Source organism: Mesoplodon mirus (assembly GCF_964341445.2).
Source record: "Mesoplodon mirus genome assembly, chromosome: 3".
NCBI classification, from domain to species: domain Eukaryota; kingdom Metazoa; phylum Chordata; class Mammalia; order Artiodactyla; family Ziphiidae; genus Mesoplodon; species Mesoplodon mirus.
The window spans coordinates 36,698,966-36,711,219 of NC_138978.1; the positions used below are offsets into that span (position 1 = coordinate 36,698,966).

General features: G+C 36.6%; 1 protein-coding gene across 5 annotated transcripts in view; it reads right to left on the reverse strand.

Annotated features, from left to right (window-relative positions):
• The window catches only part of SCMH1 (Scm polycomb group protein homolog 1), a 199,266-nt gene that overhangs the window by 137,840 nt on the left and 49,172 nt on the right, over positions 1 to 12,254 (reverse strand). For 2 of the 5 annotated variants that reach the window (XM_082616153.1, XM_082616149.1), the window contains exons 3-5: positions 9,492 to 9,560; positions 9,022 to 9,045; positions 445 to 515 (exon numbers count right to left, since the gene is read on the reverse strand). In XM_082616153.1, coding sequence (XP_082472279.1) covers positions 445 to 515; positions 9,022 to 9,045; positions 9,492 to 9,560 — 164 coding nt within the window. Of the gene's footprint in view, positions 1 to 444; positions 516 to 1,424; positions 1,568 to 7,923; positions 8,069 to 9,021; positions 9,046 to 9,491; positions 9,561 to 12,254 lie in introns of those variants that run through there. The other 3 variants (XM_082616151.1, XM_082616150.1, XM_082616152.1) reach the window with 3 other exon arrangements.

Genomic DNA, 12,254 nt, shown 5'->3' on the forward strand with positions numbered 1-12,254 from the left:
CTCTGAATGTCCTCTGATGAGGTCCTAACACACTCCCCAATGGGATTCAGTGCCAGTATTCTTATGGAAAGATAAGATTGTGGCAGGGGAGTTGAATACAGAGATGATAATACTGCTCCACTTTCAAGACTTGTCTAAGGGCTATAACTCTGTTTCCTATCTGCCTGAACTAATAGCTGCAGTAAAAATTAGCGACTGTTTTCAGTAACACAGAATAGCCTCAAGGAGGTGAAGAGATGGAGAAGGTGTTACTTGGGATGAAGTCGGGGAGAATGTCTAAAACTCACAGTGAGTTTTGAGTCTTGAGTTGTATTCTTCCCACAGAAGTTTATTCTGGGGACTTCAGGTGAGAAGCCCAAGGGCTCCCACGTCATGTTTTGCTTGTTTAAGGACCAGAAAAGACTACTTGCCTCCCACCTACTAAAGATGTTGAGAATCAATTACCTGCTTGAAGCAATGGACAGGCGCTGGGACTGAACATGTTTCTTTTAGGTATTTGTCCCAGGTAAAATGACCTGTAAAGGAAATAGAAATCTCTATCACAGTCAACCTCCTAAAAAATGCTTTCAGGTTGTAACCTACACTAAACATTAGGCTATTTTCAGATTCGTCTGGAGCATAAGAAAACTTATTTTGCCCTGTTTGGGCTCAAAGGAGTATTAAGGGGAAGAATCAAGGTGACCTGAGTGGATCATTTTAGATCAATGTTTTTAAATCATGGTCTAAGATGACCTGAGGTGTTTTTCATGTTAGTCCCTAAAGTGATCCAGAATGCTAGAGCAAGTCATACCAGTGTCTCAAAGAAGTATCCAGGAAGCTCATGGAAAACAGAAGAGGCAGAAAGTGGGTGAGGAGATTCCTTCTGAACAATCTGACTCCTGTAAAGGTTCCTTATTGCCATCAACTGATTGCTTTTAACACCTAATGTGGTTGAATCCTACCATCTCAGCTCAGAAAGAATAAAGAAGAGACTATCTTGAGACATTGGGTAAGAGGAGTTGTCGAGGGCAGGAAAAGCCAGAATGAGTGAGATTATACTTGAATCCTCACTCTAAAAACTGTTTCTCTCTCACCCACCCCTAACCCATTCCTATCCCTGCCACTGTCGCATTGCTCTGAGGTGCAAAATGACAAAGATCTGTTAATTCAGAGAAAAGTAGATCCTCAGAAGCATTTCTGATGACAGTAACTAAGAATAGGTTGGGAAATTTACAGAATCTTTTAGCCTCTTGAAGTGGCCTTAGGGCCTCTCAAAGTTTGAGGAACACTGTGCTAGAGAAACAACCTTTAAGGTGACACTTATTGGGGTCAGGGAAAACATTTTAAGGGATAGGCTATTAAAGACATATCTTACTGGACCACAAAAGATTACCAAGTTCTTTATTAAAGGTTAAATCAATTACGAATCTCCCTCTAATACCCACCTAGAGGTGACCCCATGATGGAGCAGGGAAGGTCCCAGAGACTCTCACAAGCTAAAACACTGTAGCAAACCAGCATTTCTTGAAGCTTCCTCTGCAGTGGAGCAGCACAGGGCCCCTTTGGGCCATGCAAAAAGCACTAGATGCTGGGAATAAAAATGAGTCACTGAATGATGAAATCTAAATCACTCCAAAGATGATGCCAAGACTTTATTGACTTTATAGCTTCTGTTTAAAAACTGGTTCCTTACCCACCATCCTAACCAAGCCAAATAGATTTGGCCAGAAATCACAGTCAGTTCTGAACTATTTCATGCACTGGCCAATGATTAATCATCTTGAATAGACAGTTAGCCCATAGGGTAAATGAGATGGGTATTTCCTGGAGTCAAGATTTAAAGAGCTTATCAGAATTTAATGAAGCGTTTGCTCTTAGCTGAGATGGCTCTAAAGCAAAGACTGAATACTTTCATCACTATTGGCTGTTAGAAAAAAAAAAATTAACAATTATTTTTCCATTCTTACAAATAAATAAGTCAAATAGTAAGTCTTGGATTTGACTAGACTGCAGCTCTTGAGCTCTAGCATCTATAGCAGCACTGCTCACTAAAACTTTCTGTGATAACAGAAATGTTCTGTATCTGTGCTGACCAATAAGGTAGCCACTAGACACATGTCACTACTGAACAGTTGAAATGTGGCTAGTGTGAGTGAGGAATTAAATTTTAAATGTTATTTAATTTTAACTAATTTAAATTTAAATACCTACATGTGGGTAACAGCTACTGTATAAGGAAAGTGCAGGAAGAGGTTTGGTCAGTCCTGGGTTGCTTGTGTAAGTTTGTGTTCTGACCAAAAGCATCCAAAAAACTTTGGCTTTAGGAATTATAGCAGCATCGGGATACCAAAATAATTAGGGTATGAATTATAGTTCTCTATTACACGTATCAATTATGGTAACCAATCCCTATTATATAGGTAAGAAACCTCACATCTTCTACCATTTAGGGAGCACCGTATTAACAACTGAATGAAAAGGAATCTCTTTGTTAAAAGCAGTTCACCCACTGTTGAGGGTTCACTTGACTGAACCATACCTAGATTGGTATTTTTCTTAAATTTGACTGCTTAGGCTATTTATAGCTTAGTCCCTTATTATCAGGTAAATTGCCAAATAATTTTTATTGACTCAATAAGAATATCTCAGCACCTATTTTAGTGTCCCATAATGAAGCCAAACATCATGTCTACCACATCACCAAGCACTAAAATATCACAAAAGAAATAGGACAGGCAATAAAATATAGATCAGGGGTTGGCAAACTTTCTGTAAAGGGCAGACAGAAAAAATTTTATGCTTTTTGGGCCATTCAGTCTCTGTCACAAATACTCAACCTGTACATTGCAGCATGAAAACAGCCATAGACAATATGTAATTGAATGAGCATGGATGCGTTCCACTAAAACTTTATTTATAAAAACTGGCAGTGGGTTGCATTTGGCCCCCAAATAGTTCTTTGCCAACCCCTAAGATATAATATTAATTCTCAAATGCTACTTACCATCAAAATCTCCTAAATAATTTTTCTTTAAATACAGTTCTGAGACCCATCTTCAGAGGTCCTCATTCAGTAGTCTCTGAGTGTGGTCTGAGAATCTGTATTTTCAAAGGCTCCCTACGTAGTACTGATTAACTTCTATGCCTAGAAACTAATAGTGTAATTGAAAGAATGATATTGAGAGTCAGAAGATGCTGGTTAAAGTCTTGTTTCTATAACTAACCATCTTGAATAAATTACTTAATCCTTCCAAGCATCAGTTTACTCATCTGAAAGACAGAGACAATATCCCACAAGATTGTACACACACTCATTCATTCAATAAATATTTATTAAACTCCTTCTAAGTGCAAAAGCACTGTGTTAAATGTTAGGGGAACAAGATAGACATGGTTCCAAAGTTCATGGAGCCTGCAGTTTAGAGATAAACAGAAGTATTAAATAAATAATAACACAAATAATCTGGCACAATTAGATAAATTTAAGTTAGTGAGGTAGTACAGGTTGCCCTGAGAATGCAGAACAGGGAAATCTAATCCATACTTGGGTCAAGGATTATTGTGAAGATTAACATTATTAACTAATATTTTATAATTTACAGAGTGATTTCAATTATTCATTCAACTGATGTTTGAGTATCCTCTATGTGCCAGACACTTTTTCTAAGTACTAGGATAAGGCAGGAGGTCTCTACCCTCATGCAATTTACATTCTGGTGCATGATGAGGGACAATTAATACACAAACAACTAAATAAGGTAATAAGTGATAAGTACTTGAAGGAAATAAAATAATGCGATGTGACAGATAGAGACTGGGAACCATCTTAGTTGGTGAAGTTATGGACAGATGCTCTACACAGAAACATCTGAGCTGACACCTTACAGGTGAGAGCAAGCCAGTCATCTCATTTGTATTGCTGAATAATGCTTATGAAAGTGTTTTATAAACTATAACAAACATACCACATGATAGTTACATTTATTATTAGGAAATAAGATCCCTGCCCTGAAGAGACTTACAAACTGCATAGAAGTACCTTAAAAAATTAGAAGTCTCCTAAAATGTAAAGCACAAGAGATCCACCAGCTGAATGCATTAATCCCTTTCTCTAATATTTATTCATTCAACAAATATTTATTGTGCAACTACTACTATATGCCAAGCCCAGTTCTAGGCACAGGTGATACAGTGAAGAACAAAACAGCCAAAATCTCTGCCCACATGGAGCTTACATTCTAAGGGGGAAGAGAGACAATAAATAAATGAACAAATAAATACAATTCAATTGGTCCAGAAGGTAACAGGGACACCAGATAATAACTGTACAGTTTCTGGCCCTTTTCAAATAAAGAAAAAATAAAGCAAGGTAAGAGGGAAAAAGAGTGCTGAGAGTGTGTGTGCTGTTTTAAGCAGGATGGTCAAGAAAGGCATCTTGATGAGGTGATATAAAAGCTGAGATGTGAATGGTCCCTCTATCCTCTGCTTAAATAATTCCAATGATGAGAAACTCATTATTTGGCTATGGTTCAATAGCACAAATGGACAGATTTTAACCGTTAGAATCAGCCAAAGTCTGCCTTCTTCTAACCTTTACCCACTGGTCCTAGACATAATATATCTAATCCCCTAAATATGTCCCAAATCCCTCAACTGCTCCTAATTTAACATGGTTATGTCAGGCACCTCCATTCATGCTGGCTATTGTTCTGTCCACATTCCTCTACAAGAACTCTACTTTGTTCCACCTAAAGTGTGGAACCCCAATTCTTAAGAGCAGTAAAGACAATCATAGTCTTTAGACCAGAAATTGGACTCAAGATTACTGCCTGAAAACTGTTCCATTGTTTATGTGCACCACAATTTACATAACAAAAGTATTTGTTAAATACTGTTGATGGTCATTTAAGTGTTTTCTAATTTTTGATGTGTATCTTTGTGTACATATCTTTAACACCTTTAAGATTATGTCCTTAGGGCAAATTCCTAAGAATGGGATTAATGATCAAGGAGTATGCACATTTTATGTTTTGATACAACAGAATTCCTACCAATAGTGCATCAGAGTATGTTTCTTATATCCTTGCTAAAACTGTTTTAACAATTTCTATAATTTTGATAATCTTATCAGTGCAAAAACAAAACAGTTACAGTTATATTTGCAACTCTTTGACTACTAATACAGTTGAAGATCTTTTTAGCCTTATTAGTTTATATTCTGTTTTTGCCATTTTTCACTGAGGTATTCTTTTGTTTTCTCAGATTCTAAGAGTTCTTTGTACACTGAAGATATATTAGTCCTTTGTCATATATCTTGAAGACACTTGTCTCAGTCTGATAGGATTTGCCCTTAAATTTCTCAGTCTTTCATTTTATGACTTCTTGATTTCATATCATGCTTTCCTCACTTCAGTATTATAAAAATAGTAACCCATGTTTTCTTCTAGGATTTCTAAAATTTCATTTTTTTACATTTAAATGTTTGATCTATTTGGAATTTATTTTGTGAGACAAATGAGGCAAAGATGCAGCTTTCCTTTTCACTTTTGTTCAATAAATGTGCTTCAACTTCACTTATTGAACAAATCATCTTCTCCGACTGATTTGAAACGTCACCTTGATTATACATGAATTTCTTATATACACTTGGATCTATTTCTAGACTCTGTATTCTGTTCCTCTCATCAGTTACTCTCTTCCAGCACCAGGAGCACTTTGTTTCATATAATTTTGCAATCAATTTAAATAGAGCAAGTCCTTTTCATAACCCTTAACCCTAGGTTTTCTTGGCACTTTCAAATGATGACTAAGTTTTGGCATATCCAGCACTAATAAAACCCAGTTATTCTAAAATGTCCAAAGCTAAGTTTATAAGATACACAGTAGTTCATTCTTAAAACACGGTCCATAGGCCTTTTAGTTCAATAGCTTGACGTTTTTTAATGGATCATCTAAAGATAAAACACCAAGCCAAAAAAAGAATTTTTACTTTACCTGTCTTCCCAAAACAGATCCCACCATTCCCAACCTCCTGTAACATTCTATTCACACCTTTATTTCCATACTCTCTACATCATATTATCATAATTATTTATGTAAGCTCTTTATGGATTGAGGGTATCTTTTATGAACTTTTAAAAATCTTCACTGTTTAACCCAGTGCCTGAAACTTAATAGAGGCGCCATAAAAGTTTGAAAAGTGAGTGAATGAAAAGAAGCAAACCAGTAAGAGTCCTACTCTTTTCTGGACTAGTAACATCACATCACATCTGGGAAATTAAATGTTCTGGGAACTATACTTTGAGAGGGATAGAACAAAGCAAAGCCTAAATGGTGACCTAAGTGATGAAGAGACACAAAACCATGTCACATGAGGACCAGCTGAAGGAATAATGAACATTTAGCATGAATAAGAAAGCAAAGTCTCAGAGCCATTTCTTCATCCATCCATCCAACAAATATTTATATTGTGTATCAAAGCACTGTGCTGGAGATACAACCATGATCAAAATACTGTTCTTGCCCTCATAGAGCTTCAATCTATTGAGGGATAGAGATTAAACAGCCGGCTGTAATAAACTGGGATAAGTGCTACCCTTGGAGATGGAGTGTGCTATAGGAGGTTTGTGGAAGGATTCCCACAGGAAGTAACCGCTAAGCTTCTGGTTAAAGTGTAAAAGGATAAGCAGGGAGTCAGCCAAAGAGAGAGGGAATTCTTTTGTTGTTGTTGTTTCAGACAGAAAGAAAAGCATGTATGGAGGCCCAGAAGTGAGAAAAAGCAGTTTTAAACCTGAATCTTTTGGTATGGCTACTGGGTAGATAAAGACAGTTTAGAAAAGAGGTTGTCGATAAGAGCAGTGTTCAGGTTTCGGAGAGTCTCATATACCACACTACTGAGAAGAGGAAGCACAAAAGGGTTTGTGGGAGGAGTCACTCTGTCTGCAGTGTGAAGAATGGATTCGAGGAGGGTAAGGCTGCAGGCAGACGACTAGTTAGGAAGATTTTCTAATAATCTAGGTGTGAGGTGATGGTTGCTTGAACTAGGAAAAGTAACAGAGTGGCAGTGAGAAAGCAGTCCTTAGAGCTGCTTTCAAATAACTAGAGGCCAGTGAGTGAAAAACTGGCTAAACCTATACCGTAAGGCTTTAAAAGTTATAGGAAGGACTAATAGAATTGATAAAGAAACAGATTTTGGCCCAATAAATATTTGTCTAAATATGAAGTGAGCTGCTTGGGGAGTTTAAGACAAGACATTTTACAAGAAATACAAAATGCTGGATTTTGAAATGCTGAGTCTAGTTGGATTATTTTAAGGCCTCTTCCAAACTCTGAGATTGTAAAAATCTACTGAATTATCCTTCAGTTTGGTATTTGGGACTACTCTCTATGCTTGATGGACAAAATGAAATATGCAAGATTAACTTACCAGAGGCTATGCCTGGCTGTGCTACCTCTACACTCACAAGGAAAAACATACTTTCAAATTTTAGTATCACTTTATGTACTTCATGTTAAATTGAGTATCCACTTTTCACAATTCCCTGTCAACAGAACAGGTTGCTCACAACATACCTTAAATGTCACTGAACTAGAATTGTTCTTATCGTTCACATTAGCAACAAACCCCCAAACAGCAGCAGCTATCACTGAGTGCCTTCTGTTTGCCTGCACCATGCCATACTATGTTCAGTATTTCCCCTGTTAATTATAACCTGAAAAGTAGGTTTAAGTAAGATGGGTTTTATTTAGGCTCAGAAAGATTAAGCATTTTTCCTGAAGTCACAAAACTGCTAAGTGGGGAAAAGGAATTTGAACCAAGGCCTGTCTGATTCTTATGTCCATGCTTTTTACCACACACCAGTACCTTAGAAAGCTTGAGCAAAGTTTTAAGGAATAATAAAAAGTGACTATCATTTATTGTTTATCAAGTGTCAGGCCCTTTACCTGCATTATTTCATTTCATTCATTTCTTCAGCTCATATTCATAGAATGCTTCACTTCAAAGAATGTCACAAGATTTGACTTAAAGTCTGAGGATAGTCGCTGAACAAATGAAAATAATAATCCTCCAAAGTTGAAAAGTATTTGAGTTTTTAAGATGTTTTCACATCCATTAGCTCATGTAATCTTCTTAACAACCCTGTGAAGTAGGTAGAATGGGATTATTATCCCCATTTACAAATCAGAAAACCAAGGATTAGTGTCACAAAGTTACTAAGTGGCAAAGTTGGCTTTCCTAGTCCAGTGTTCTACTACTTTACGTTACCTTCTTTGTCAGTGGGCAATGAAAGGAATATGTTACTGGAAGAAAAGGAAAGAGGGAGCAAACAGAAAATGATAATAATAGGGCTGAACACAGGAAGTTGCAATAACAAAATATATAACAATACTTCAACAAAAATTAATGAAGGTATCAGGATATTAATATTTAAGGAACATGCAGAATTTTAAATGACTCTAAGAAGTTAAGACTGACATTTATATAGGAACCCTGAAAGCTGATTGAGAAATATTAACATCAGTTTCATTTCTAAAATCCTAGTGTGGAAGTACACTATTCAGGGATGAAAACCAAATGCAGTATCAGTCTGACTCCTGTTGTTTGATATTTTAATATTTCAGTTTTTATGTAGTTAAAAAATTTAGAAAATCTTTAGGTTTAATTTCAGTTCAATATATCTCATGAATAATTTCTTTCGGGAAAATCCCAACAAATTCTGATTTATGGACAGTGGGGGTTTGTTTTAGTTCTGGATTTAGTGAATTAAGAAGTAACTTCCAGTTTGGTTCAGTTCCCATTCCTTCTTGTACTCATGTAATTAACCACCTCTCTCCCTTTTTGTTAGCATGGTCTGTGGCCTCCTGATAAGGAGAGTTTGTCATGACAGCAAAGATGAATTACGTGGGCTCATTAGGCAGACAAGAGCACAGGATTCACTAGTTCATGAGACAGAGACACATGGAATTCTTTACCTAGTTACAATCTAATCCCTGGCTTAGTAATTCCCCATATTTAACAGAAACACACAAAAAATATCTTACCTAGCTCCAGGATGTCAGTAGCTTCTATTAAAGAAAAAAACGTTACAGCATAAGTCATCATGACAAACACACCAAAATGACAGAACAGTGAAGTTCTGGGGTAAAATGAGGGCTTGAGAGTTTGTGTAGTTCAATTCTCTCATTTTAAAAGATACTCAGTTCATTACTAGTAGTTATGGAAGTACACCACCCAATTCTGCCTTACTCTTAAAAACGATGGAAATCCAGAGAGGCTAAACAACTGTTCCTAAAGCTATGAAGCTAATTTGAGATTGCCTGGACTCAGAATCTAAATTTCCTGATTTCACACTCAAAACAAAGCATATTGCGTTTGACAGGTACCTCTACAAACTATATTTGCTTGTGCTTTAACCAGTGAGTTCTTGGTACACTCAGACCTCTAAAAACAAAGGTTTTATGGTAAGAGATGTCAAATTAAATTTTTCCATGCTAAATAGAGTTATTCTTACCTTGATATTGGGATGCTGACTCTGATAGGTGACCATATTTATGTTTTCTAACATCATTCCAGTCTATTACTGCAGGAAGAGAGAAAACAGTCATGTAGAAAGAAAGTACAAGATTCAATACTTCTCCAATTCAGCAGTATGTTGCAATAAAATAATCAACTTCTGAGATTCTAGTCTAAGGAAATAATCCAAAATACAGAAAGAGGTATTATTTAAAAAGCTTTAATATTGTTTATAATAACAAAAAAATGGGGTGGAGGGGGCACCTAAATGTTCAAAACAGAAGACTGATTAGGATACTGCAATACATCTGTCACTTGACAAAAGTATTTTGCAGCTGTTACATTTTTACAAAGCCTAAACAATAAAATGGGAAAATGTTTAAGTTATAACATTATCTGGTAAAATATGGGATCAAAAATTATGTTCAAGGAATAATCACAATTATGTAAAAAACTGAAACCAAATAACGCCTATGTTATGGACTGAATTGTGTCCCCCCCAAAATTCATATTGAAGTCCTCATTCCTCAGTACCTCAGAACGTGACTGTATTTGGAGGTAGGGTCTATAAAGAAGTAATTAAGTTAAAATGAGATCTAAATTTAGGGTGGTCCCTAATCCAATATGACTGGTGTCCTCATAAGAAGAGGAAATTTGGACAGAGACAATGATAGAGAAAAGACTACATGTAGACATAGGGAGAAGGCAGACATTTACAAGCTGAAGAGAAAAAACCAACCCTGCTGAACCCTGATCTTGGACTTGTAGCCTCCAGAACTTTAAGAAAATAAATTTCTGTTGTTTAAATGATCCAATCTATAGTCTTTGTTATGGAAGGTCTAGCAAACTTAACACGACCCTAAAAAGTTATCTCCAGGAAAAAAAAAACAGAAGTAAATGCAGCAAATATAAACAAATGATTATCTTTGGATGGTGGTACTGTTTTTCTCCCCTTTCTAACCTCAAATATTTTCAAATTTTCTATACAGAGTATGTATTACTTCTATAATGGAAATACCTTTTCCTTGTTTGAAAATTTAGATTCACCTACTGACCCCACCACTTTCTCACCATTATTTACCCATCATGTTTTCACTTCTCTTCTTACCCAGCTCAGTTTCCATGGTTCCTCACTAAAATCACTCCATGGCAAATACTCTTAACTCTTTCTCACCTCTTTTTTTTTTTTTTTTTGTGAAACTTGCCTAGTAAAGCCTCAACCCTAACTCTGGTTAAAACCACTTATCCACCTATATCATGCCTAGCCCAATTGCTCACGAGTGCTAAAGAAAAACAAATGCAAGCTTACTGGTCTCACCTTAAACTCATGGCTACAATTCTCAAATGCTACTTACTTAACACTGTCCAGAAATCAAGCCACACTTCCCTACTATGTTTGCTTTTCTCCTTTCCAAAAAACTAAATTCATATATTTTTCTCTCTCCTCATACTACAAATATTCCCTCCTTCACCTTCACTCTTAGGGGATGATGTTAATTCAGCGTTCATTGAGAAAACAAAAATAACAGATAAGAACCTTCTATATGCCACTCATTTTAGGAAGATTCAGACTTGATCTTGTTTAGTGGTATATCCCCAAAGATAGACAGAAGCAGGTGCTCAGTTAATATCTGGTGAAGGAATGAATCTACTTATTCATCATTCTTTCTGATTTTTCTTCTGCTGCTGTGGATGAAGCATCTCTGTTTTTAATCAACAGTCCACCCTACAATTTTTCTCCAGATCCCATTTCCTCTCATCCTCTTAAGGACTTTGCAAGTATTTCACTTCTAACAGAGCGTTTGCATCAGTATTCTTACTGCTCCATCATCTCCTATCAAAACAAACACACAAAAACCCCAAACAAACATGCTCTCCCACAACCTTCTCTTAATTCCACATATATGCTGCCTGCTATATCTTTCAATTTCTCTGCTCTCCTTCATGGGAAATTAAGAGTCGTCTTAAAGGCAATAAGTTATTGCCCCCTCACTTCCTCACATTATGTCCTCATTCAAATAGGGTTTTACTGCTCACCACTCCACTGTGATTTCTTCCAAATTCATATTTCCAGCACTGGCCTCTTCTTGGAATTCCACGCTTACATATACGTACAACTACCTTTAGGCCACCTCTTCATGATTATCAATCAGATATTTCAAATTTAACATGTCTGAAACAGAACCCTATCTCTTGCCAAGCTGTTCTCCTTTTTGTCTTCCCCAAACCAGGAGATGGCATCTCCATCACCTAGCTCCTCAAGCTAAAAATCCTTGAAATTATCCTTGATGTCTCTATTTCCTCTACACTCAAATTCAATCCATCAGTAGTTTCTGTTGGGCCATATCCAAAATCCATCCACTGCTCTTAATTTCACCATTAACACTCTAGTTTAAGTCACTATTATCTCTTATCTGGACCGTTACAACAGCCTGCTAACTTGTATTCCTGCTTCTCCTCTTGCCCTATTCCAACCTATTCTCCACAGAAAAGTCAGAGTGAGCATTTTAAAACACAAGACAGATAATGTCATTTATCTGCTTAAGGACCTCAAATAACTTCCCACTGAGTGAAGGGTGCCTTACAAAGCTAGGCAGGATCTGGCTACTGCCATTTCTGTGATCTTGTCTGTTATGACTTTTCCCTTTTCCACTACACTCTAGTCACACTGGCCAGTGTCCCACTCCAAGTGTTTGCATTTTCTCCTGGTTTGATGTCGCCAGTCTTTCTAGTAAACTGCTATGTTTGTTCTTCTCTAAAT